The sequence below is a fragment of the Ornithorhynchus anatinus genome, chromosome 11 (assembly GCF_004115215.2).
Source record: "Ornithorhynchus anatinus isolate Pmale09 chromosome 11, mOrnAna1.pri.v4, whole genome shotgun sequence".
NCBI classification, from domain to species: Eukaryota; Metazoa; Chordata; class Mammalia; order Monotremata; family Ornithorhynchidae; genus Ornithorhynchus; species Ornithorhynchus anatinus.
Window position 1 is genome coordinate 34960032 of NC_041738.1, and position 27394 is coordinate 34987425.

The window sequence follows — 27394 nt, forward strand, 5'->3', positions numbered from 1 at the left end:
CAAGAGGCTGGGAGAGTACTACATCTACCCAGAGCTTGGAACAGTGCCTGACGCAGAGTGGAGCGCATAAGAAATACCGAAATTAAAAATAGGAAGAAAGCAGAGTAGGGACGAGGGAGGGATGGATTTTTGAAGCAGGGGCAGAGGGGGCTAACTCCTCAACTTGTCGAGGGTCCTTAAGGGCCCGTCAGGGTGCCGCCTACTGAGAGCTCACCTCCTCCAAGAGGCCTTCCCAGACTGAGCCCCCCTTTCCCTCTGCTCCCCCCTTCCCTCCCACCCTCCGCTCCCCCCCCTTCCCCTCAGCACTGTGCTCATCTGTATATATCATTTATTACCCTATTTACTTTCTTAATGAGGTGTCCATCCCCTTGACTCTATGTAGGGGAAAGAGCCTGGGCTTGGGAATCGGAGGTCACGGGTTCGAATCCCGGCTCTGCCACTTGTCAGCTGTGCGACCGTGGGCAAGTCACTTCGCTTCTCTGTGCCTCAGTGACCTCATCTGCAAAATGGGGATGAAGACCGGGAGCCTCCCGTGGGCCAACCTGGTGACCCTGTATCTCCCCCAGCGCTCAGAACAGTGCTCTGCACACAGTAAGCGCTTAACAGATACCAACATTAGCGTGGCTTAGTGGAAAGAGCACGGGCTTGGGAGTCGGAGGTCGCGGGTTCCAACCCCGGCTCCGCCACTCGTCTGCTGTGTGACCTTGGGCAAGTCACTTCGCTTCTCTGTGCCTCAGTGACCTCATCTGTAAAACGGGGATGAAGCCTGCGAGCCCCCACGTGGGACAACCTGTATCTCCCCCAGCGCTTAGAACAGTGCTCTGCACGTAGCGAAGCGCTTAACAAATACCATTATTACGATGATGATGTTGTCTTGTTTCGGTTTCGTCCTCTTTTTGCTTTGCCCCGTTGAGACCGCGAGCCCGTCGTTGGGCAGGGATGGTCTCTATCCGTTGCCCCGGTTGTCCGTTCCAAGCGCTCAGCACAGCGCTCCGCACATGGAAAGCGCTCAATAAAGACTACCGAACGAACGAATGAATTCCAAGCGCTTAGTACAGTGCTCCGCACCCGGCAAGCGCTCAATAAACACGACCGAGCGAGCGAAGGCCTGCTCTGCAGGGAGGAGGGGCGAGGGTCAGGAGGGAGCCCATCGGCGGGGGGATGGGGAGGGAGGACCGGGAACCATAGCGACGCGGGGACGCGGCGGCGTCACCCTAGCAACGGCGGGGACCGGTCACCATAGCGACGCCTTCTCGTCGCCGCCCGGTGACGTCGCCCCTGGCAACGGGCATCCCCGGCCCGCCGGCCCCGTTTCCCCTGGCGACGGGGCGGCATGGCCTCGTTGGAGGAGGACACGGAGAGCGTCCGGACGGAATCCCTGATCGGGGAGAAGTCGGCGGCCTTCCCGGTGCTGCAGCTGTTTGGGGTGGTGGAGGACCTCAGGTACCTCCGGCCCTCCCCTCCGCGCCACCCATGAGGAACCTGATGACAGTGATCGATCGGGGGGAGGCTCTGGAAAATGGGGATGAAGGCCGGGAGCCCCATATGGGACAAACCCGCTGACCTCGTCTCTCCCCCGGCGCTTAGAAAGGTGCTCGGCACCTTGTAAGCGCTTCACAGACACCAACGTTATTATTATTATTGTGGCTCAGTGGAAAGAGCCCCGGCTTGGGAGTCAGAGCTCAGGGGTTCTCATCCCCGAACCCGTCGCTTGGCAGCCGTGTGACCCTGGGAAAGTCAATTCGCTTCTCTGAGCCTCAGTGAGCTCCTCTGGAAAATGGGAATGAAGGTTGGGAGCCCCGTGGGGGACAAACCCGCTGACCTTGTTATCTCCCCCGGCGCTTAGAAAGGTGCCCGGCACCTTGTAAGCGCTTAACAGACACCAACATTATTATTATTATTATTGTGGCTCAGTGGAAAGAGCCCCGGCTTGGGAGTCAGAGGTTCTCATCCCCGAACCCGTCGCTTGTCAGCCGTGTGACCCTGGGAAAGTCACTTCGCTTCTCTGGGCCTCAGTGACCTCCTCTGGAAAATGGGGATGAAGGCTGGGAGCCCCGTGTGGGACAACCTGATCACCTTCTATCTACCCTGGTGCTTAGAACGGTGCTTGGCACCTAGTAAGCGCTTAACGAATACCAACGTTATTATAATGATGATGGTACTCGTTAAGCGCTTACTAGGTGCCAGGCGCCGTACTAAGCGCTGGGGTGGATACGGGCAAATCAAACTGGACTGACCCACGTGGGGCTCACAGCCTCGATCTCCATTTCACAGATGAGGTAACTGAAGACAGAAAATAATAATAAATATGGGTTTTTTTTAAGCACTTACTATGTGCCAGGCACTGGGGAGGATACAGGCAAATCGAGTTGGACTGACCCACGTGGGGCTCACAGTCTCAATCTCCATTTCACAGAGGAGGTAACTGAAGACAGAGAATAATAATCATTATGGTTTCTGTTAAGCGCTTACTATGTGCCAGGCACTGTACTAACCGCTGGGGTGAATACAAGCAAATTGGGCTGGACACGATCCCCATCCCTCGTGGGGCTCACAGTCTCGCTCCCCGTTTCACAGATGAGGTAACTGAGGCACAGAGAAGGGTAGTGACTTGCCCAGGGTCACACGGCAGACAAACGGCAGAGTCGAGATTAGAATCCACGACCTTCCGACTCCTAGGCCGGTGCTCTATCCATTATGCCATGAAAATTCAGTGCCCTGGGACTCCCCGGGGCGGCTGGGGATGGCTCTTCTCTCCCTCTTAATAATAATTATAACAATGATAACGATAACGATGGTACTTGTTAAGTACTTACTATGTGCCAAGCACTGTTCTAAGCACTGGGGTAGATACAAGTTATTCTTCTCCCTCCTCCCCTCTCTCCCTCCCTCAGCTATGCAGGTGGCGGGGGAGAGAAAGGGCGGAGGCCGCTCCTCGTCGCCTTTGATCCTGCTCTGTGGGATTAGAATTTAGTATATGCCTCCCTCGCCAAACATACCATACGCATGGGTCATTCGCAAACGCCCTTAATTCTTCCTTAGACTACAAAGACGCTGGGAAAAACCTCGCCGGGCAATGGGAATAAGGGTAGGGGAGGAACAAGATGTCCAGTCCGTTCCTTCCTTTCTCTTGAATGAGAAAGAGAGGGAAGATTTATAGTTATCGTCCGTCGTATTCGTTGAAGGTTTGCTCTGTGCAGAACACTGTACTAAGCGCTTGGGAGAGTACGATACCACAGAGTCGGTAGACGCGTTGCCTGCCCACGGCGTGCTTTTGGTCTAGAGGACTTATAATGGAGAACAGTCTAGTTATAATAATAATAACTGGTATTTGTTAAGCACTCACTATGTGCCAGCGCTTTGGTAGATAGAAGATAATCGAGTTGGACATAATCCCTGTCCCACATGGGGGCTCACGGCCTTAATCCCTAATTTAAAGGTGAGGAAACTGAGGCACAGAGTAGCGCAGTGACCTGCCAAGGCCACCTAGCAGAAAAGTAGCAGGGCAGGGATCAGAACCCAGGTCCTCTGTCTTCCAAGCCTCTTTTCTTTCCTCTAGGCCACGCAGCTCCCCTACGGAGTTATAATTAAGAACTGTGCTTGGTTTCGTTTTTTACCACTTTTAATCTTTTACGGCATCCCCACCTTTTGTTAAGTCTAGCTTCGATCCCGCTTAACCGAAGAATCGGTTGAATGCAATACAGCAATTGTGGAATTGGCCAAGAAAGCTATCGACCATCTTCCGTCTGAGGAATAAGCTGAAGACCAGCTTCGATCCCGCTTAGCCGAAGAATCGGTTGAATGCAATACAGCAATTGTGGAATTGGCCAAGAATGCTATCGACCATCTTCCGTCTGAGGAATAAGCTCTCCTGAGCTCTTGCCAATCCTTAAAAAAGTATTGAGCTCTAAAAGGGACATCTATTTCACCATCAGTTAATATTTAATTCAAGCCCATTTCATTATGTTTCTCTCATTCAATATTAACTGAGCATCTACAGTATAGGCATGATGCCAAAATTATCATCATAGAAGAAAAAGATTAAAATGGCCATAGATTTCCACACTTTTTTACGGTGTTTGTTAGCGCTTACTATGTGCCAGGCACTATACTAATCACTGGGGTAGATGCAGGCTGAACAGGTCGGATACATCCATGTCCCACGTGGCACTCGGTCTTAATCCCCATTTTAGAGATGAGGCACAGAGAAGTGAAGTGACCCGCCCCAGGTCACCCAGCAGGCAAGTAGCACAGTGGAATTAGAACCCAGATCCTCTGACTCCCCGGCCCGTGCTCTGTCCACCACCACTCTCCCTGTTTCAAAGCCTTACTAAAATCACACTCTCAAGAGGCCTTCCTTGATGAAACCTCTTTTTCCTCAATATTGGCCCTCCCTTCGGCGCCATTTATGCATCTGGGTCTGTTCCCTTTATAACCTGTGATTCCAGCGAAGCAGCGTGGCTCAGTGGCAAGAGCCGGGGCTTGGGAGTCGGAGGTCGTGGGTTCTAATCCCGGCTCCGCCACTAGTCTGCTGTGTGATTTGGGGCAAATCACTTCACTTCTCTGGGCCTCAGTGACCTCATCGGGAAAATGGGGATGAAGACTGCGAGCCCCACGTGGGACAACCTGCTGACCTTGTAGCTACCCCAGCGCTTAGAACGGTGCTTGGCACATAGTAAGCACTTAACAAATACCCAAATCATTATTAATTATTATTATTTTTAGTCCCCACCTCAGCCCCCATCACCCTTTAGCACTTTGATACTCACCTCTCCCCAGCTTCACAACACTCGTGAATGTGATTTATTTTCACTTCTTTGGGCCTCAGTTATCTCATCAGTAAAATGGGGATGAAAACTGTGAGCCCCACGTGGGACAACCTGATGACCCTGTATTTACCCCAGCGCTTAGAACAGTGCTCTGCACCTAGTAAGCGCTTAACAAAGACCAACATTATTATTATTTAACATCTGCCTCCTCCATCTACGTTACAAGCTCCTCGGAGGCAGGAATTGAGCCTTCTACCTGTATTGTATTATTCTCTCCTCAAGCACTTAGTACGCTGCTCTAAGACAGTGAGCACTCATTACATCCCACTGATTCATTTATTCATTCTCATTTATTAAACGCTGATTTAAATCCTGGTTCGGAAAAATCCCAGAGAAGATGTAGCCATAGACCGCTTGATACTACAGAAGAGATACAAGTTTTGACTCTCCCTCCGCGCCCCCCCCTTCTCTTTTTTTTACATTTCCTTCGGTTCAGGTTAGAAATCGCTTCCAACCCATATCGTTTACTTGCCCTTGAGGAGGTTAAAAAGTCATTTTCTTCGGCTGCGAATGATGAACCAGGGCCGTCTTCTCAAACGTTTCCAGAGCCATCTGTTGCAAACTTCCCTCGACTCATAATGCATTTCCAGTAGAATATTCCATCTGTTTGGTCCTGGAAATAAAATAACTGAGAAAACATAAACCCAAGGAAACATCTGAACGTTGTGGGTGTGTGCAATTTCAAGAATGTGGTGGCCCAGATGGGGCTTTCGATCTCGTACGGTAGATTTGTCGAGGCTAAACTCGTGATCTTGAGTTGCATCTGCATTTTTTTTTTTCTTCTCAGCCCCCATGAACAGTATGTAAGAAACTGACCACAGACCTGTTGGCTTCACGCAATCTGAACGGCGAGGCTTGACTCACTCTACGTCCCTCTCTCTTGCAGCTATGGAAACGCCACCCTCAAAATCGAGACCGAGATGTTTGAAAAATATCTCAATAAACTGGAGCCAAAAGATCAGCGTGGCCCACGAATGACAGATTTCAAAACCTCCTCGGTGGACTTTTCCCAGGTACCGTGTTTAGCGATAGCGTTTTTACGTTAAGTTTGTGTCTCTAGGTGGGAGTACTATTTCGGGATCCGCTTGTCAGTTCGCGTCTCAATCCGTGAAGCCATCTGTTTCTTTCCCCAGTCTGTTTCTCATTTCAGCGGCCTCGCGGTGCTTTCCTGACAAGTGCGGAAAGGGGAATTTTCAGTCACAAATTTTGTCAATAGTGATGGGATTTTTTTTATCTTTTCCGAATAGCTCGTTCCCTTAAACGTAGGAGAAAGAGAGAGAAAAGAGCAGGTTATGGCTTAATTTATAGGTCAAGCCTTCTCGGCTTTCAGTAAAATAAGGACTCTCGCTTTTTGTTTCTGACCTTCTCAATCCATCCGTGGTATTTATTGAGAGCTTACTGCCTGCAGAGCCCCCTATGTACTAAGCACTTGGGAAAGTAAAGTACAGTGTAACAGAATCGGTAGACACAGTCCCTGCCCACAAAGAGTTTACAGTCTAGAGGATGAGTTTATAATCTAACGCTATTTTAGGTAGGTTTTCTACTTTCAACTTGGGTCAGGAAATGCAACTGAGTGTGTGTGTACCTCCTAAACTTATGTACATATCCTTGTCCTTTGGCAAATAACAATAATAATAATATTGGCATTTGTTAAGCCCTTACTACGTACCAGGCACTGCACTAAGCGCCGGGGTTGATCCAAGACAATCAGGTTGGACAGAATCCATCTCCCACTTGGGGCTCACAGGCTCAATTCCCATTTTACGGATGAGATAAAACTGAGGCCCAGAGAGGTGAAGTGGCTTGCCCAAGGTAACACAACAGGCTTTATAATTTCTTTTAATGTTTGTCTCCCTCACTAGACTGCAAGTTCCTTGAAGGCAGAATCGTGTCTACCGATGCTATTGTATTGTACTCTCCCAAGCGTTTAGCACAGTACTCTGCACTCGGTAAATACCATTGATTGGTGACAGTTTTTTCCCCTGAAACTTTGTTACCTTTCCTCCATTAAAAAAATGCTACTGAGATTCTTTCCACAGAGAGCGGTGATATTCCACGCATCGGGCAGCATTAAGGGATCAGGTCTACCGACTCTGTTGTATCGTACTCTCCCATGCGCTTAGTACAGTGCTCTGTGTACTGTAAGCGCTCAATAATAATATTGTTGGTATTTGTTAAGCACTTACTGTGTGCCGAGCACTGTTCTAAGCGCTGGGGGAGATACAGGGTAATGAGGTTGTCCCACGTGGGGCTCACAGACTTAATCCCCATTTTACAGATGAGGTAACATTCATTCATTCATTCATTCAATAGTATTTATTGAGCGCTTACTATGTGCCGAGCACTGTACTAAGCGCTTGGAATGAACAAGTCGGCAACAGATAGAGACGGTCCCTGCCGTTTGACGGGCTCACGGTCTAATCGGGGGAGACGGACAGACGAGAACGATGGCGATAAATAGAGTCGAGGGGAAGAACATCTCGTAAAAACCGATGGCAACTGAATAGAATCGAGGCGATGTACAATTCATTAACAAAATAAATAGGGTAATGGAAATATATACAGTTGAGCAGACGAATACAGTGCTGTGGGGATGGGAAGGGAGAGGTGGAGGAGCAGAGGGAAAGGGGGAAAAGAGGGTTTAGCTGCGGAGAGGTGAAGGGGGGGTGGCAGAGGGAGTAGAGGGAGAAGAGGAGCTCGGTCTGGGAAGGCCTCTCGGAGGAGGTGAGTTTTAAGTAGGGTTTTGAAGAGGGGAAGAGAATCGGTTTGGCGGAGGTGAGGAGGGAGGGCGTTCCGGGACCGCGAGAGGACGTGGCCCGGGGGTCGACGGCGGGACGGGCGAGACCGGGGGACGGCGAGGAGGTGGGCGGCGGAGGAGCGGAGCGTGCGGGGTGGGCGGTGGAAAGAGAGGAGGGAGGAGAGGTAGGAGGGGGCGAGGTGATGTAGAGCCTCGAAGCCTAGAGTGAGGAGTTTTTGTTTGGAGCGGAGGTTGATAGGCAACCACTGGAGTTGTTTAAGAAGGGGAGTGACAGGCCCAGATCGTCCAGAGACGTGAAGTGACTTGCCTAGAGTCACACAGCTGTCAGGTGGCGGAGCTGGGATTAGAACCCATGACTTCGGACTCCTAAGCCCGGGCTCTTTCCACTGAGCCACGCTGCTTCTCCCTAAATATGATCGGTCGATTGACTTCTGCTACTTTTGCGAGTCCCGTCTCCAAGGGTACAGTGTCTGCTCAGCGGGTGATTGATTAGTCAATTAATTGACTATCGATCACTTTCTCTCCAGCTTTCCTCCCCATCGGGACATTTTATCAATGCTCCTCCTCCAGATGGGCTTGCGGTAGCACCCAAGAGACCAAAGGTCCCTCTCCATCTCGGAGGGCGCCCGTGCCAGACGATTTGCTTCCTGGCTCACTTAGGTGACGACTCCCTCCTCGGTATCTTTATATTTCTCAATGACAGTTACGCAATCGACGGAAATCCAAATCCAGGGCCACGGCAGAACGTCTCATCGGCTTAACAATGGATCAGAAATATGAACTGGGGCAACGGGAGCTGGAAGAAACTAAGGAAGAAATGAGGCAGATGAGGGCCAATTCTGAACGGGATCTGCAAAATCACGAGGTAAAATAAGCACCGAGAAGAAGACGATCTGCCGAGTTCTCCCCGTCTTGGCTGTGAGCGCACTGTGGGCAGGGAATGTGTCTCTTTGTGGTTGTATTGTACTCTGAGTACAGTGCTTTGCACACAGTAAGCGCCCGATAAATACGATTGAGTGAATGAATGAAAGTTCTTTCCTTTAAAGACTCTGATTCCCGAGAGGTGGAACCTCTTCAGCAGCGTGGCTCAGTGGAAAGAGCCCGGGCTTGCGAGTCAGAGGTCACGGGTTCGACTCCCGGATCTGCCACTTGTCAGCTGTGTGACTGTGGGCGAGTCACTTCACGTCTCTGTGCCTCAGTGACCTCATCTGTAAAATGGGGATTAACTGTGAGCCTCACGTGGGACAACGTGATGACCCCGTATCTCCCCCAGCGCTTAGAACAGTGCTCTGCACATAGGAAGCGCTTAACAAATACCAACATTATTATTAACCGTAATGGATGGAACGGAGATGACAAGGTGCCCAATCTTAAATGTCTAAAGGTCAGTTATTCACCGATTTCGTACGTACTTTTCCAAAAATGGCAATCGTCCCCCTCTACCAGTTCGACTGCTGTAAACATTATGATAAGATAGATGGATAAGCCATTAACCAACTTGTTTCAGCTTCCTCCTCCTGAGCAGAGAGGGCTTGATTGTGGAGAAGGCCGCCGCTCCCCCTCAGACCCCCTAGACCCCAAGGGCGGAGGGGAGCAGCCCTAATTGATTTGTTACGTTGAGGGTCAGTAACTCTAGATAATCTTTACGGTGCTCGTCTGATCATCATTTCCTTCCACTTCTCCGACTACCTTGGGACAGGTGCGAACTGCAAGTTTGGCCGTAGAATATTTAATCTCCTCTGCTGCTGGTCGGAAGAGTGTTATTGCACGAGGGTCCCCTCTGAGCTTTTCTTTTATCTCTTTCATCACGGCAGCTCCTCTGAAAAATGAGGAAATTGCTGGGTCACCAATATAAAGTGACTCAGAGTTTACTCTTCTCGAGAGTGTCCGAGCAGGTATTTGAATCCCCATTTTACAGGCGTGGAAACTGAGACACAGAGAAGGTAAGTGACTTGCCCGAGGTCATCCGGCGAGCGAATGGCCGAAAAGCGGTAGAACAGTGAAGCTTGTCTTGAGGTGGGGGAAGAAGAGGTGCTGCCCAGCCCCATAGCAGCAACCAAGCAGTGGTATTTATTGAGCACTTACTGCGTGCAGAGCACTGTACTAAGCGCTCGGTAGAGTATAACAGCTTAATAGAGTCGCTAGATGCTTTCCTTGCCCACAACGAACTTCCCGTCTAGAGGGGGAGACAGATATAGAAATGAAATGCTCAAGATAGAAAGAACGGCGTGCCTCTGGGGACGGGATTTGTTCATGTCGATCTCTTCTTTCCTTCCCCGCTGCTCTGAGGAGGCTTTTTTTAAATGGTATTTTTTAAGGACTTACTATGTTCCAGGCACTGTACTGAGCGCCGGGTCGATACAAGGTAGCGAGGCTAGACATGATCCCGTCCCACGAGGGGCTCGCACTCTAAATCCCCATTTTACAAATGAGGGAACTGAGGCCCAGAGTAGTGGAGTGACTTGCCCAAGGTCACCCAGCAGACAGATGGCAGAACTGGGATTAGAACCCAGTTCCTTCTGACTCCCAGGCCTGTGCTCTAAACACTCGGCCACGCTGCGTCTCAAGGTTTCTATTGAGCAGGGAGCCTGGTGCTAAAAATAGTGTTGTAAGAGCCTGGAATCAGAATACTCCGGGGCAAAAATATCTAGATGCCGCTCGGATTGTAAACTCCTCCTCTAGACCATAAGCCTCCTGAGAACAGGGAATCACGCCTACCGACTGTACTGTACTGTACTCTTCCAAGTGCGTACTACAGTGCTCTGCATAGAGTAAATGCCCAAAGTAGCTGAGAAGCAGCGTGGCTCAGTCGAAAGAGCCCGGGCTTGGGAGTTGGAGGTCATGGGTTCGAATCCCAGCTCTGCACTTGTCAACTGTGTGACTGTGGGCAAGTCACCTAACTTCTCTGTGTCTCAGTTACCTCATCTGTAAAATGGGGATTAAGATTGTGAGCCTCACATGGGACAACCTGATTACCCTGTATCTACCCCAGCGCTCTGCCCATAGTAAGCGCTTAATAAATACCAACATTATTATTATTATTATTATTAAGTAACACCGATTGACCGAATGATTGATCAGATTGCCTGATATAGTTTTATATCTGATTACCAGTTTCCTAGGCCACATTCTGCTACAAAACTCCTAATATTATATACCTGTTTCTATAGCAGCATTTTCTGTTGTTTGTATCTCTCTTTTGCCAACGGAGTAGTTTCAGAGGCCTCGCAAATAGTTCTCAAAAATCACGAATCCTGCAAAAATTAAAATCGGGCTCCAGATCTGCACCAACCCCGCCCCTATTTTAGAAGCGACTCCTTTGGCTGAGAAGAGCTTTTCATTCCACTCTGAGCTACAAAGAGGAACCGACCGTCCACTTGATCTTTTGAAAAGGCCTGACATCTTTAAAGCCTTTCGCGAACAGATGGTAGCCAAAATCCCTATTCTTTTCCCTCACACTCCTTGTCAGCTCCAAGCTCGAGAGCACGTTGAGCCTCAGTTCCCTGAACGTCCGTGCCCAATTTCTTTAGGCCATCCTGGAGGAAGCGGAAATCCGGTGGGCGGAACTTAAGAAAGCCATGCAGGACTTCGACCGGGATATTCTTCAAAACCTATCCAAGAAGAAAGGGAGCATCGTGGCCACTCAGAAGATAATGAAATACTTGGAGGATAAGAACCATCTCAGGGTGAGCCTGGGAAAGTGTTCTCACTCCCTACTTCGTCTCTGAGCCCCACGTGGGACAGGGACTGTGTCTGACGCGATTAAGTGTTAATGACGATGGTATTTGTTTAGCGCTTACTGTGTGCCAGGCACTGTACTAAGCGCCGGGGTGGATACAAGCAAATCGGGTTAGATACAGTCCCTGTCCCCCGTGGGGCTCACTGTCTTAATTTCCATTTGGGAGATGAGGTAACTGAGGCATAGAGAAGTAAATGACTTGCCCAAGGTCACTCAGCAGACAAGTGGCAGAGCTGGGATTAAAACCCATGACCTCTGACTCCCAGGCCTGTGGGCTAACCAGTACACCATACTGCTTCTCTGACATCTCCCCCCATGTTTGGCACATAGTAAGCACTTAACCAATACCAAAATAATAATAGGATGAAAGCAGATGTTATCAATAACATTTAATACAGTATTATTTTATAACACTATGAACAATTATTCTTATTATTAATGTTATTAAACCCTTATTAGGTGCTAAGCACTGTATTAAGTGCTGGGGTAGATACCGGATAATCAGGTGGGACCCAGTCCCTGTCTCTCGTGGGGCTCCCAGTTCAAAAGGGAGAGAGAAGAAGAACCCCATTTTACAGAGAAGGAAACACTGGCATGGGAAAGTGAAGCGACTTGCCCAAGATCACATGGCAGGCAAATGGAAAAGCAGAGATTAGAACCCAGACGCAAACCAGTGTGGTTTACAGCCCCGGGCCTGGGAGTCAGAAGGACTTGAGTTCTAATCCCGGCTCTGCCATTTGTCTGCTGTGCGAGCTTGGGCGAGTCGCTTCACTTCTCGGTGCCTCAGTTCCCTCATCTGTAAAATGGGGATTAAGACTGTGAGCCCCATGTGGGACAGGGACTCTGTCCAATCTAATCACCTTGTAACTACCCTAGCGCTTAGTAGAATGCCTGGTACTCAGTACTGTGCTCTGCACATAGTAAGTGCTCAATAATTACTATTGAATAAATACTATTGAATAGTACATAGTAAATGCTTAACAGATACCACAATTATAATTATTATTATTATCTCCTGACTTCCAACCCTGTGCCCTTTCCATTCAATTAATAAATTACAAATTTATAAATAAATCATTAACACATAAATCATTAATTTTTTTATTATGATATTTAAGTGCTCACTCTGTGTCAAGCACAGTTCTAATCAGTGGGGTAGATACGAGTTCATCAGGTCGGACGCAGGCTCCGTCCCACGCGGGGCTTGCGGTCCAAGCAGGAAGGAGAGCAGGTATTGAATCCCCATTTTACAGTTGAGGAAACTGAGGCACAGAGAAACGAAGTAAGTGACTTGCCCAAGGTCACATAGCAGGCAGGAGGCAGAGCTGGGCTCCCAGGACGCGGTGCTTCTTGTTCTTAGTCAAAGTCCTGAACCCGGTGGCTCCTCCGAAAGCCCGTTCATTGCTGGGATGACCGGGTTCACCAGAGGTCCTGGAGGGATTTATTTATTTTTTTAAATCTCAGCACCAGTTCAGGGTATGTATTATGATACGATCATGAAATACCTAAGACCGATAGCTGGCACGCTCCAATCCACTTTGCTACAAACCAAATATCATCATATGTTGCATTCCTTTCATAGCCATTCATGGACCGTGGTCATGGGAATGAAGAGATGGAGGTGTCAGAGTCAGTCTGAGAGAAAGAATGATATTATGGGAATACAACAGATGAGCACTCGGGAAATAGACATTCAGTAGAGAAGAAGCGTGGCCTAGCGGATAGAGCCCGGGCCTGGGAGTCGGAAGGACCTGGGTTCTAATCCCGGCTCCGCCGCTTGTCTGCTGTGTGACCTCGGGCAAGTCACTTCTCTGGACCTCATCCGTAAAATGGGGATTAAGACTGTGAGCCCCACACGGGACAGGGTCTGTATCCAACCCAAATATCTTGCATGTACCATAGCACTCCGAACAGTGCCTGGCACATAGTAAGTGCTTAACAAATACCATAATAATAATAACTATTATTATTTTTACCACAGTAATAACTATTATTATTATGGACTGTGTCCAACCAGATTACTTTGTAGCTACCCCAGCCCTTAGAATGGTGCCTGACCCAAATACCATTCAAAAAAGATCAGAGTTGGCAGGGATTTCCAGCCCAAACCCCTAACTCCAGTCAGTTCTGCACCTGCTTGTGTCACCCAAGTTAGCCTTTTCTACTGATGATGAATAATAATTATGCTATTTAAGTACCCACTGTGTGCCAAACACTAAGTGTTACGAGAAGCAGCGTGGCTCAGTGGAAAGAGCACGGGATTGGGAGTCAGAGGTCATGAGTTCTAATCCCAGCTCTGCCACTTGTCAGCTGTGTGACCGTGGGCAAGTCACTTAACTTCTCTGTGCCTCCGTTACCTCATCTGTAAAATGGGGATTAAGACTGTGAGCCTCACGTGGGACAACCTGATGACCCTGTATCTACCCCAGTGCTTAGAACAGTGGTCTGCACGTCGTAAGCGCTTAACAAATACTAACATTATTATTATTATTAAACGCTGGGGTAGATACAAGATAATCAGGCTGGACACAGTCTCTGCCCCTTTGGGGCTCACGGTCTAAGTAGGAGAGAATATGATGAACTCCCCATTTTATAGATGAGGAAACCGAGGCAAAGAGGAGTTAACCGGGCCCTAGGTCTCACAGCAGACAGGTAACCATGTCTATTTTTAGAGCCAGCCAGGGAAATGATCTGCCGGCGACATGATCTGTGCAAACCCCAGATCCTGAGCCCCGAATAGTGGCAGATCTAAAGTGAAGCATTAAGACCCTTTCTGACTATTAGTATGGACCTCCAAACGATAGGGAAGAAGAAAAAGATTAAACAACATCTCTTGTTTTTCAGGACTTGATGAAAGATAAATTGCGACTGAAGAATATCTCTCTCAAAGCCCAGAAGAAAAAAATACTACTGCATCTGAAACAGGTCTGTGATGAGCCGGTATGTCAGGTTGGGCTAAATCAGGAAGGATTCTGTCAGGTCTTTGCAGAGAACTTCCTTTTTTTATGAGGCGAAGGGGCCGAGAACAGTTCCCTCACGTGGCAGAGGGATGGGTTATTCTAAAACCTATTTTTAAAATCCATCGGAGGCCTGGGGCAAAGAAGCTTGAAGCCACTTTCTAGAAATAGATGAGGATATCACAGCACTGTATAAGGTGAGAACCAAAGGGATAGATGCATTCTTAAAATGTCAGTTGGACCACAGCTGCAGCTTTGTAAATTTCAAGAAAACTGAGGCAACTTTCCCGGTCTGAGGTTTTAAGGATAAAATATCTTTAAATCTCACTTGCAAAGGCACCCAGATTGTAACCGTCGACGGAGCTCGGAAGAGAAATCTCTCTTCAGCTCTTTGCTCCTTTCTGGCTGTAGAAGGAAGAGGTTGACGAAGCTCTCCACGAAGTCGACTTCCAGCAGCTGAAGATTGAGAACGCTCAGTTTCTGGAGAAGATCGACGAACGGAACCGAGAACTGCTTCAGTTGAAGATGACAGCGGGAAACACTCTCCAAGTTCTCAACTTCTACAAAGTAAGCCTTGTAAATCCTTGCATTCTGCCGCTTTCCCTGTCGGTAACTTATCGATCGATGGTATTTACTGAGCGCTGCCTGCGTGCAGAGCCCCGTACTAAGCGTTTGGGAGAGTACAGCAGAATTGGTAGGCGGGTTCCCTGCCTACAAGAAGCTGACGGCATCTCCCTGACTAGCAATCAATCGATCAGGTTTATTGAGCGCTGTGTACGGAGCGCTGTACTGAACACCTGGGAGAAGTGCAATATAACAGAGTTGGTAGACAAATTGCCCGCCCACTATGAGCTTACATTATAATTACATATATTATGTGCCATTGATGCCTGGCTCCTTGTTTTGTTTTGTTGTCTGTCTCCCCTTTCTAGACTGGGAGCCCGTCGTTGGGTCGGGATCGTCTCGATCTGTTGCCGAATTGTACTTTCCGAGAGCTTAGTACACAGTAAGCGCTCAGTAAATACGATCGAATGAATGAAAGAATTATAAGCTCCTTAACGGCAAGAATCAGGTCTCCCAACTCTATTGAATCGTTCTCTCCCGAGCACTTAGTACAGTCCAGCGCTTAGAACAGAGCCTGGCACATAGTAAGCCCTTAATAAATACCATGAAAAAAATAATAGAAAAAAACATCTAGACAGACAAACCGTTACCGGTGACATTCCAGCCTAGGGAAGGGGTGATAGCCAACCAGGTCCTCAGGGGGAGTTGGTTGGGAGCAAGAAAGTGGGAAGGAGACACACAGATCCTGAAGTTGTGCTTTTAAGTCCTTCCTTCCGCACCCCCAAAAGAGGAAGCAGTAGAGGAGTGACATTACTAGGAAATTACTCTAGGCATGAAGTAGGTGAGTTTCTTCAAGCCGAAGTATTCTTGGGGGCACCTTTGGGTGGGGGAAAGATGATTAATTGGGACGGACAAAAAGAAAGAGAGCAAAGCCCGATTCCCCTTTCATTGAGAATTCTGCCTTCCTCTCCCTTGAAGCTTGAATTTTTCCTTTCCCATCACCACCCCCCTCCCCAATTCTCCCCACCTCCTTCACACGAGAACTATGTGGGGCTAATGATGATAACACTAAACATCTGTTCACTTCACCCAGGGGTGGAATATCTTTCTACATCTGCAGACAATTATACCTCTCAGACAAACAGGAGACTGTTTTTGCCTTTAGAAACGATAGCTGGAGAATACCTAAAGATATTCCTTTAATCCAGAAACCAGCCACACTATTTTCCCTCTTGGATTATCAAACAACCTTGGACACTTTACAAGAATAGGCTTAATAATAACAACGACAACGATAATAATAATAATACTTGTTAAGCACTTACTATGTGCCGAGCACCGGGCTAAGTGCTGATGTGGGTACAGAATAATCAAATCCCACATAGGGCTGATAGTCTAAGTAGGAGGCAGGACAGGAATTGAATCCCCATTTTGCAAATGAGGGAACCGAGGCACAAAGAAGTTAAGTGACTTTTTATGGGATCTGTTAAGCAATTACCAGCGCCAGGCACTGTACTAAGCACTAGGGTAGAGGAGAAGCAGCGTGACTCGGTGGAAAGAGCACGGGCTTGGGAGTCAGAGATCAGGGGTTCAAATCCCAGCTCTGCCGCTTGTCAGCTGTGTGACTTTGGGCAAATCACTTAACTTCTCTGTGCCTCAGTCACCTCATCTGTAAAACGGGCATTAAGACTGTGAGCCCCACGTGGGGACAACCTGATCCCCTTGTATCCTTCCCAGCGCTTAGAACAGTGCTTTGCACGTAGTGAGTGCTTAACAAATGCCATTATTATATAAACCAATCAGATTGGACACAGTCCCTGTCCCTCATGGGGCTTGCAGTCTTAACCCCCATTTTACAGATGAGAAAACTGAGGCACAGAGAAGGTAAGTGACTTGCCCAAGGTCACAGCAGGTAAGTAATAATAATAATGTTGGTATTTGTTAAACGCTTACTATGTGCAGAGCACTGTTCTAAGCGCTGGGGTAGATACAGGGTAATCAGGTCGTCTCCCGTGAGGCTCACAGTTAATCCCCATTTTACAGATGAGGTAACTGAGGCACAGAGAAGTGAAGTGACTTGCCCACAGTCACACAGCTGACAAGCGGCAGAGCCGGGAGTCGAGTAGTAGCAGAGCAGGTCCTCTGATTCTCCGGCCCGTGCTCTTCCCACTAGGCCGTGCTACTTCCCTATTGTGGCTACCGTGTCAGAGCAAGAATGAAAAACCAGATCCTCAGTGAGAATCTCTGTTGAGCAGGAATAGATGGCCTCGAGGCTGTAAGCTTGTTTCGGGCAGGGAAAGTGTCTGCTAATCCCGTGGCACTGTGCTCTCCCAAGCGCTCAGGGTAGTGCTCTGCACATAGTAAACCCTCGGTAAATACAGTAGATTGATTGATAAGATCTCCGCTCCTGATCCGCGGAGCTGTCTCCCCATCACGTGTTAAGGGTAAGTGGCGATTCTGAGACTAGTGGCCAAGGAGCCGGAAAAAGAGGTGCCCAGGGTTGGAGATGGGCTGCCCACTCTATTGGATTTATCTGCCCCGGCTGGGGTCGGCCAGAGCGGCCACGAAAGTACGATGGCACCTACCTGGGAAGCAGCATGGCCTTGTGGATGGAGCACGGGCCTGGGTGTCGGAAGGACCTGCGTTCTAATCCGACTCTGCCACTTTTCTGCTGTGCCACCTTGAGAAGTCACTTCACTTCTCTGGGCCTCAGATACCTCAGCTGTAAAATGGGGATCGAGACTGTGGAGCCCCACATGGGACGGGGACCGTGTCCAACCTGATTAGCTTGTATCTTATGTAGCGACGTAGAGACGCAGAGGACGCGCTAAACAAATACCATCATCGTCTCATTCCTTGAGTGCGGAGGCCTCTCCATATTTCCACGGCAGTTTAAGAACCCCCATCTTTTTCAGGTAGTGTAATCTGCTCTTCTCAGTGACTTGCCTGTTCACTTCTCTGTGCCTCAGTCACCTCATCTGTAAAATGGGGATTAAGATTGTGAACTCCACGTGGGACAGGGCCCGTGACCAATCTGATTGATTTAGAGCCAGCCCAATGCTTAGTCCCGTGCCAGGCACATAGTAAGCAATTAACAAATATCCTAAAAACATATATTTTTGATTCCAGAAAAAGTTGCAGAACGCAATGGAGACATCCAGCCGCCTGGAAAAAGAGATCTCCTTGAAAAAAGAAATGCTGGAGAAAATTGAAAGGGAAACCATCCAAGGAGAAAAGGTAAGAGGGGATAAAACCTTCAGGGAATGTCAGGCAAAAAAATGTCTTTAGAAGATGATTTTTTCATTAAAAAAGTGGTATCCCTTCAAAAGGTGGATTGGGCAAGCCTAACGCTAAGCACATGACTAACATTACTAGGGATTGCACAGTGGAGCCAAAATCAACATTTTGGGAGCCCACGGATTCACCGGTTCCAGCTCCAAGTCAGCCCCAGGAACTCTGATGTCAGCATTTCGGCATGAATGACGGATGGCATTTCAGGTTTTTCCACTCTAGCCCTGTCCTTCCCACCCAGTAGGCTGGGGAGAGGCCTCATCGATAAATCAATCGTATTTACCGAACGCTTACTTTGTGCAGAACACTGCCCCGAAAGCTTGGGAGAGTACCATGTTACAGAGTTGGCAGTCACATTCCCTGCCCACAACGAGCTTACGGTCTGGAGGGGGAGACTGACGTTAATATGAACAAATACATTACGGCTGTGCACACGAGTGCTGTGGGGCTGAGGGAAGGCTGAAAAAAGGGAGCAAATCCAAGTGCAATCCCGGGGATGGCTGGGGAGAAGTCGTCAACAGACAGATTTCTGGGTCAATTCGGAGATACCTGGGAGGACCCAAAATGGCAAAACTGAATCCATTCTCACCCTCATCCCCATTCACTTTTTTTTAACTTTCCCGTCACGCTCAGCAGCACCGCCATTTTCCCTATTCGCAGAAGCTTGCAACTTCAACGTGGATGCCCTCTTTGACTCCTTTTCAGTCAGCCTCTAAATGCTGTCAAGTTTTTTTTTCCTCAGACCTCTTCCTCTCCATACTTATGGCTACCACTCTGATTCAAGCCCTTTTTATCCCCCTTGAAATCCACCAGCTCGCATCCTTTCCCATCTTCAAAGCCCTCGTGGAAACCCACCTTCTACGGGAGGCTTTCCCCAACTCATTACATCCTCTACGGGCCAGGTTAGCCCAGTAGTCATCCTTGTACACGGCTATCCCTTAGATATCATCCCCTTAACCGAAACAGCATTGCCTAAGGGCTAGAGCATGGCCTGGGAGTCAGAGGACCTAGGTTCTAATCCCGGCTCCGTCACTTGTCTGCTGCGGGACCCCGGGGAAGTCACTTTTCGTTGATTAATTCATTCAGTCATATTTATTAAGTGCTTATTATGTGCAGACCACTCTACTAAGCACTTGAGAAAGTATAATACAACAATAAAGAGTGACAATCCCTTCCCACAATGAGCTCACAGTCTAGAGCGGGGGAGACAGACATCAATACAAATAAACAGACCTCAATATACATAAAGAAAATGACAGATATATTATGTAAGTGCTGTGGGGCGGGGGGGGGAAGAGCAAAGGGAGCAAGTCAGGGTAACCTGGAAGGGAGGGAGAGATAAAGAAAGATGGAGCTTAGTCTGGGAAGGCCTTTTGGAGGAGATGTGCCTTCAGTAAGGCTTCGAAGAGGCGGGGAGAGTAATTATCTGGCGGATGTGAGGATGGAGGGTGTTCCAGGCCAGAGGTAGGACGTGGTCCAGGCGTCGGTGGCGAGACAGGCGAGCTTGAGGCACAGTGAGACTGTTAGCACCAGAGGAGCGAAGTATGCCGGATGGGTTGTAGAAGGAGAGAAGTGAGGTGAGGTAGGAGGGGCCAAAGTGATGGAGAGCTTTAAAACCAATGGTGAGGAGTTTATGTTTTATATAGAGGTGGATAGGCAACCGCTGGAGATTTTTGAGGTGAGGGGTGATACGTCCTGAACGTTTCTTTAGAAAGATGATCACTTCTCTGGGCCAAATTTCCCTCATTTGTAAAATGGGGATTTAAGACTGTAAGCCTCGGGTGGGACCTGGACTGTGTCCGACCTGATTAGCTTGTACCCACCCCAGCGCTTAATAAAGGGCCTGGCACATAATAAGCGCTTAACAAATACCATTTAAAAAATCCATTTATATTTCATTCATATATTATTTATTGCCCTACTTATTTTGTTAGTGAGGTGTATATCCCCTTGATTCTATTTATCTTGATGATGTCTTGTTCTGTTCTGTTTTGCTTTGCTGTCCGTCTCCCCCGATTAGACTGTGAGCCCGTCACTGGGCAGGGATTGTCTCTTTCTGTGGCCGAATTGTACATTCCAAGTGCTTAGTACAGTGCCCTGCACATAGTAAGAGCTCAATAAATACTATTGAATGAATGAATGAATTCATTCTCTTCCAATTTTTGTGGTTCATCCATTCATTCAATCCTATTTATTGAGTGCTTACTGTGTGTAGAGCACTGTACTAAGTCCTTGGGAGAGTAATAATGTTGGTATTAAGCGCTTACTACGTGCAGAGCACTGTTCTAAGCGCTGGGGGAGGTACAGGGTAATCAGATTGTCCCCCGTGAGGCTCACAGTCTTAATCCCCATTTTACAGATGAGGTAACTGAGGCACAGAGAAGTTCAGTGACTTGCCCACAGTCACCCAGCTGACAGGTGGCAGAGCCGGGATTGGAACCCATGACCTCTGACTCCCAAGCCCGGGCTCTTTCCACTGAGCCACGACAATAGCAGACAGTTGTAGCTATATTATTCCTCCTGCTCTGTATATATGCAATTCTGATCTGCCTGTCCCATTAGCTTTTAAGCTCATCCAGGGCAAGGAGCGCCTCTTTTTACTCTCATTACAGGCTCCCAAGCACTTACATAGTGCTCTTCACACAGTAAGCAGTCATTAAACCTTACCTAAAGATACAGTGTCCCCTCTACGTGTCACCTCATTCACAGCTAGATTAAGACTCAGCTGGGAAGCCTAATGGAGTCTCCAGAGTGAGATTCTGTACATGCAGAAGGGATATTCAGCTCGACCTCTAGCACAAACCCCTTCTCATCACGCCCCTCCCATCTAACACCGCTATATTTAGCTCATCAGCGGCAGAGTGGTTCATGCAGCCAGAAAGCCTAAAGTCAATCTTCACGATAAACTCGTTGTGGGCAGGGAATGGGCCTGTGATATCGTCATGCAGCCAGACTGTTTAAACTAATAATGAGAATATTAATAGTGGTATCTGTTAAGTGCCTATAATGTGCCAGGCACTGTTCTAAGCACTGGGGTAGATACGAGATAATCAGGTTGGACATCGTCCCTGTCCCACTTAGGGCTCAAGTCTTAATCCCCATTTTACAGACGAGGGAACGGGCGCAGAGCAGTTAAGTGACTTGCCCAAGGTCACACCGCAGATAAGTGGCTGAGCTGGGATTAGAACCCAGGTCCTTCTGACTCCCAGGGCTGTGCTCTCTCCACTAGGCCACGCTCGTGATAAGCTTGGTGTGGTCAGGCAATGGGTCTGTGATATTGGCATGGAACCAGGATGCCTAAAGTAAATCTTCCCGATAAGCTCACTGTGGAATGTGTCTGTTATATTTCAAGCGCTTAGTACAGCGCTCTGCACAAAGTAAGCACTCAATGAATACATTTGATTTATTGATCGATTGATCGATGGCCCTGGAGGATGGGAGATGACCACTTGGAGGGTGAGGACCCCTCAAGAACAATGAGCTCATCCCCTCTGCTGACCTCAGGGTTCTCCCTCTGGGCAGTGGCCTGGGGCAGCTTCATCTATTGTTTGGGGAGCCAACCTGTTGACTCCAGTTCTATCATGACACCAGGAAATACAAACTCTTCAATCTAGATTTTTTGGGTAGAAAAAAATCCCTTCTACCTATGCTTTCACCTGACAGGAGGGGCTAGAAAGACAACACATCTCGGCAAAAATTAAACAGGGTCGAAAATACAACTTAATGGGCTTTCTAGGAATATGCGAATATTCCTAGAAACCCCATTTGTATGTAAACGTGTCTATAGACATATTATTTATATAAATGTATATATATTTATTTAATGGTATAAATAAATACAATTGATTGATTGATGTTTGTTAAGGACTAACTATTGCCAGGCAGTGTATTAAGCACTCTGGTAGATATAAGCTACTCAGGCTGGACACAGTCTGTGTCCCAGAAGGGCCTCCCAGTCTTAATCCTCATTTAAAAGATGAAGAAACTGAGGCACAGATCAATTAGGTGACTTGTCCAAGGACACACAGCAGACAAGTAATGGAACTGGAATTAGAACCCAGGTCCTCTGTTTCCCAGGCCGCTGCTCATTCATTCATTCCTTCATTCATTCAGTTGTATTTACTGAGCACTTAGCGTGTGCAAAGCACTTTCTGAAGCACTTGGGAGAGTACAATATAACAATAAACAGACGTATTCCCTTCCCACAACATGCTTAGCGTCTAGAGGTGCTCTATCCATAAGACCACACTGCCTTTTGTCATGAGTACAAAGATTAGCTCTAAGACGAAAAAACAAATTGTAGTGTTATGAGCGTTTTGAATATTTTTTCTTTAATGGGACATAAGTCTTTGGATTAAGCATGAAGTTACCAGTTTCACCACTATACTCAGCACACTCTGAACGAGACACTCTGGGGTCTTTTGAGGAAGGGGCAGATCTTTGAATCATAAGATTTCTGAGCCTTGCAAGATCAATAAACGGCAAATACATTAAAACCTCACCTCATTCAAAACAGGGTGACTTTCTATTTTTTCCCAAACGCAAAAGACGAAGGTGATTTTTCGCCAACAAAACGTGATCCCGAGATGCTAATGCAAATCCACACTTAAAGTCAGAGCGACAAACGCCATCCACTTCGGTCTGTTCTCATCTTTCCTCTTAGGAAAGAGCCCAAGCAGAGAGTTTAAATAAGAAACTGAGGAAGCAGCTCTCAAATTACCGAGTACCTCATGTAATGAAGTATGTTCAGGAGACCATGGAGAGCTATGACCTAGAGAAGAGTATCGAGATATGGGAGAGGAAAGTAGAGATTGCAGAGGTAAAACAATATCTTGTTTTTGCAGATATCATCTTTTCCGGAAAAAAAAATGAGTACGTGTGTTTTAGGGCTAGGGATGGGAGTGCATGTATACTTATAGACATTTTTCTATTTATTTTGAACAGGGTACTTTGTAAAACCATTTAACTGCTATTTTAACTATTCTAACAGCAAATGAACAGTGTTGCCTAATTTTTTCTCCTATTACTTAGGAATAGATCATTTGGGAGGATCAGATCGAATCTACATTCTGAACACGTGCCTTAAATTGTTTGTTCTCTTAATAAAATCTAGAATAAGGCAGCTCCCCTCTGCCCATTTTTAGCCAGTAATTGTCATGTAGGTTATTCGGAACCAAGTTCTACCGGAGAGTTATAATAGGATTTAACTAATAAATCCATACACATAAGGGAAATCCTAGGTGGCAACTTTTCATTTTGAAGGCAGGGGCAACAAGGAGGTATTAAAAGGGGTTGAGAGCAAGAGGGGACTGGTTTTAATAATAATAATAATGATGGTATTTGTTCAGCGCTTACTATATGCCAGGCACTGAACTAAGCACTGGGCTGTATACAAGCAAATTGGTTGGACACAGTTCCTTTTCCATGTGGGGTTCACAGTCTCAACCCCCATTTTACAGATGAGGTAACTGAAGCACTGAGAATAATAATAATGATGGCATTTTTTAAGTGCTTACTATGTGCAAAGCAGTAATGTGACTTGCCCAAGGTCACACGGCAGACCAGTGGCAGAGCCGGGATCAGAATCCATGACCTTCTGACTCCCAGTCCTGTGCTCTATCCACTACGCCATGCTTCTCCTCTTACATTTTAAGGAGCAAACTATCCGGGGCATCCCTCAATTAGGGTCGTTTTGTTTTTCTTTCTCCAATTAGAAACTTTTAATTTTTGGTTGTCTTAGATTACAATAATAATAATAATCGTGGTACTTCTTAGGCCCTTACTATGTGCCAGGCACTGTACTAAGCGCTGGGGTGAATATGGGTGGTCAGCTCCAAAAGCAGCGGGGTTAACGTCTCAATGGAGGAGGTGCCCGTGAGGGTGATGATTCATTCATTCGGTCGTATTTATTGAGCGCTTACTGTGTGCAAAGCACTGTACCGAGCGCTTGGGGGAGTACAAAAGGACAACAAATAGATACATTCCTGCCCACAACCATAATCTCCTATCAGAGATTGATTAGTTCCTGCACTAGGCGCTCTACAGAATAGCCGTTGGGTAGGGGCCGTGGATTCCAACTTCGTACAGGCCAAGCAAGGGGGCTGCCGGTGAGGTCGCAGTAGAGCGTAGGAAAGGCTATCGGGGATTTTAGCCAGAAAGAGTCTCCACTTTCCGTAGCCCGAACTGTAGAAATTCAAGGAATCAATCAATCAGTCCTCTAGGCTAAGCTCCTTGTGGGCAGGGAATGGGTCTACCAACTCTGTTATATTGTCCTCTCCCAAGCGTTTAGGATAGTGCTCTGCACACAGTAAGCGCTCACTAAATACGACTGGAGGAATAAACCAGTCAATCCATCAATGGTATTTATTGAGCGCTTACCTGTTCAGAGCACCGTACTAAGCACTTGGTACCAACAGATTTGGTAGACATGATTCCAGGCCACGAAGAGCTTCAATTAGAGCTTAGATTAGAGAGGTGAGGAAATAGGGGAAGCCGGGGACCCTTCCTTAACCGTCGCTACGGATCGATATCAAACTGGGGCTTACGGGTCTGATTTCTGTAACTCACTTTGCCATATTTTGGTATGGAACCAGCCCCGCAGCACTTCTCTACCTACCCTTAATCTATTTATATTAATGTCTGTCTCCCCCACTAGGCTGTAAATTCTTTGTGGGCATGAAACGTGTCTATCAACACTGTTGTTGTGTATTCTCCCAAGCGCTTAGTACAACGCTCTGCACACAGGAAACGCTCAATAAATCCCAGTGATTGACTGATTGATGAACCCGTGCAGAGCAGTATCCACACTTTAAAGGGGTCTCTGGAAGGAAAGGGGAAAGAGAATTAGCACACTAATGTTTGCTAGTTAGAGAGAAACTGGGTGATTCTGCCGAACACAGCCTGTGCCTAAGGAAGCACCATCGCCAGCTCAACAGCAAAATTAATTTGTAGACGCAATAGACTGCGGAAACGAATTGCTGAGGGAATCGGGGTAGTGTTGCCGTTCTCACAGACAGACTGCACACTTTGCAGACGGCTTATCTCGGCGTAGTTTCACCGCCTGCTCCAAATTGCTATTTTATTCAGTAAATCAAATCTGAATCTATAATTGAAAGAAGTCATTTTTAGCTGGAAAGTAGCCGGAATTACTCCGAAGAAGGAAAAAGGAGGATTCTCGTTTCAATGAATGGAAACCACTTCCCAAAGATGGGGGTGGAGGGGTCTTACCACAACTTAGCGGTTGGTAGGCAGACACCGTGAGACTGCTGAACTGCTAAGCCCCACCCGGTGATCAGGAGAGAAACCACAGGTTTTTCTTTCAGTGAAAAGAACAATCTGACTAATAAAAATAGCACGAGACTGAGAGCGTGCTCTCTATAAACACTGTGCTTATTTGTATATATTATTTATTACCCTATTTATTTTGTTAATGAGGTGTACATCCCCTTGATTCTATTTATCTTGATCATGTCTGGTTTTGTTTTGTTCTGTTTTGCTTTGCTGTGTGTCTCCCCGTTTAGACCGTGAGCCCGTCATTGGGCAGGGATTGTCTCTATCTGTTGCCGCATTGTCCATTCCAAGCGCTTAGTACAGTGCTCTGCACATAGTAAGCGCTCAATAAATACTATTGAATGAATGAATATAAAAGCATACAGAGACAAGCCAATTAAATGCACAAAGCCATTTATTTTGACCACTCTAGTTGGAGATATCTGTGTCTGTGTCTCTCCTGTTAGAGCATAAGTTCCTCGTCATTAATAACAGCGGTGGCATTTGTTAAGTGCTTACTATTTGTCAGGCACTGTACTAAGCGCTGGGGTGGACACAGTCCCTCTTCCCTGTGGGGCTCAAAGTCTCCATCCCCACTTTGCCGATGAGGTAACAGAGGCACAGAGAAGTGAAGTGACTTGCCCAAGGTCACGCAACAGACAAGTGGCAGAGATGGGATTAGAACCCATGATCTTTTGACTCCCAGGCCCGTGCTCTATCCACTATGCAGGCAGCTCCATTTAGTCATTCTGTTCTGCCCAAGGAAGCAGCGTTGGCTCAGTGGAGTCTGGGCTTGGGAGTCAGAGGTCATGGGTTCGAATCCCACCTCTGCCACTTGTCAGCTGTGGGACTGTGGGCAAGTCACTTCACTTCTCTGTGCCTCAGCTACCTCATCTGTAAAATGGGGATTAACTCTAAGCCTCACGTGGGACAACCTGATGACCCTGTATCTACCCCAGTGCTTAGAACAGTGCTCTGCACATAGTGAGCGCTTAACAAATACCAGCATTATTATTATTATTATTACAGTACACTCGTCCAGTGGGCGTCCAGTTAATTCTGTTACTGTTATTGCTTCTACTATTTCTGTAAGAGCCAATTGTTTTCTTCTTCTGCAGCTGTCCTTGAAAGGTTACCACAAAACTTGGAATCAACTGAAAATGGCTAAACAACAAGCGCAGATGCGTGTTCCGCTATAAGGTAGCCAACCGGAGGTGACGCTTGAGACCAACTGCTCAAGACACTGAAACCGAAAAATTGGAGATACCTTCTCTGCGAATAAAATCCCAAACTTCTAAGCAAATCCTTATTAGTGTTCATGAAGATTAACGACTCCTTTATATTGGTGGCTGGTGGGTTTACGAGTAATCTGATTTCTTTTCCCAATTTTTCCCCTCCTCTAAGGATGAAGCTCCTTGGCGTTCGAGGGAATCTGGGTAAGGATACGTATTTGGTCTTAGTAAATCCAAGAACTTTCTCTTCCGCATAGCACAGTTGGTTTTTGAAAACTGCACCCCAAGGCAAATGTTACTCCGGGACCAATTTTCTCACCACAACAACATTATAAATAAGGGAAGGATTGGTTCCTGAACCAAGGGCGGATTCTGAGCTCTTAGTGAAATTCTCCAGCATTACCCAGTTCTCAGTCAGTTTTAAATGAGTAATATAGCTGCATTAATGTATTTATATCGAGTCAAGAGGTGCCACAGTAGGATAGCTGCTGACGGTTACTTCTTCCACAGTAAAATGGGCAGATTGAGTCTCTTTCTAAGTTTCTCCTCCCTCAAACTCTCCCCACACCACCGGCCCCACACTGGCCCCCAACTCTCTGCCCATTCGCGTATTTTAAAATGGCTTCCCCACAACTCTTGGGGACCCCCGGAGCTAGTGCCATAAAGGATGCTTTGCTGTAAGGTTGAAGCCGGTGTGTTTGGAACCTGAAATTGATGGTAAATTTAGAAACGTGGCAAGCGTCATTCGTCTTAAT

General features: G+C 47.3%; 1 protein-coding gene across 2 annotated transcripts; it reads left to right on the top strand.

Annotated features, from left to right (window-relative positions):
* The first annotated feature begins 1270 nt into the window (after nt 1-1270).
* CCDC113 (coiled-coil domain containing 113) lies at nt 1271-26710 on the top strand. 2 transcript variants are annotated; one of them, XM_029074991.2, is made up of 9 exons: nt 1276-1443; nt 5716-5842; nt 8291-8452; nt 11118-11273; nt 14171-14251; nt 14695-14850; nt 17977-18084; nt 22802-22957; nt 26526-26710. In XM_029074991.2, exons 1-9 carry the CDS (start codon nt 1334-1336, stop codon nt 26604-26606), a joined length of 1137 nt encoding a protein of 378 aa, XP_028930824.1. In that variant the 5' UTR covers nt 1276-1333; the 3' UTR covers nt 26607-26710. The 2 variants fall into 2 exon arrangements, with proteins under 2 accessions (XP_028930826.1, XP_028930824.1); XM_029074993.2 differs by lacking the exon at nt 22802-22957 and having other exon boundaries at nt 1271-1443.
* The last annotated feature ends 684 nt before the right edge of the window (nt 26711-27394 follow it).

Bases quoted from the DNA above. Each gene is read 5' to 3' on its own strand.
- CCDC113 (XM_029074991.2), top strand. From the start codon at position 1,334: ATGGCCTCGTTGGAGGAGGACACGGAGAGCGTCCGGACGGAATCCCTG. The intron at 1,444-5,715 runs GTACCTCCGGCC...TCTCTCTTGCAG, and splicing joins GGGGTGGTGGAGGACCTCAG to CTATGGAAACGCCACCCTCA. The intron at 14,851-17,976 runs GTAAGCCTTGTA...TTTTGATTCCAG, and splicing joins AAGTTCTCAACTTCTACAAA to AAAAAGTTGCAGAACGCAAT.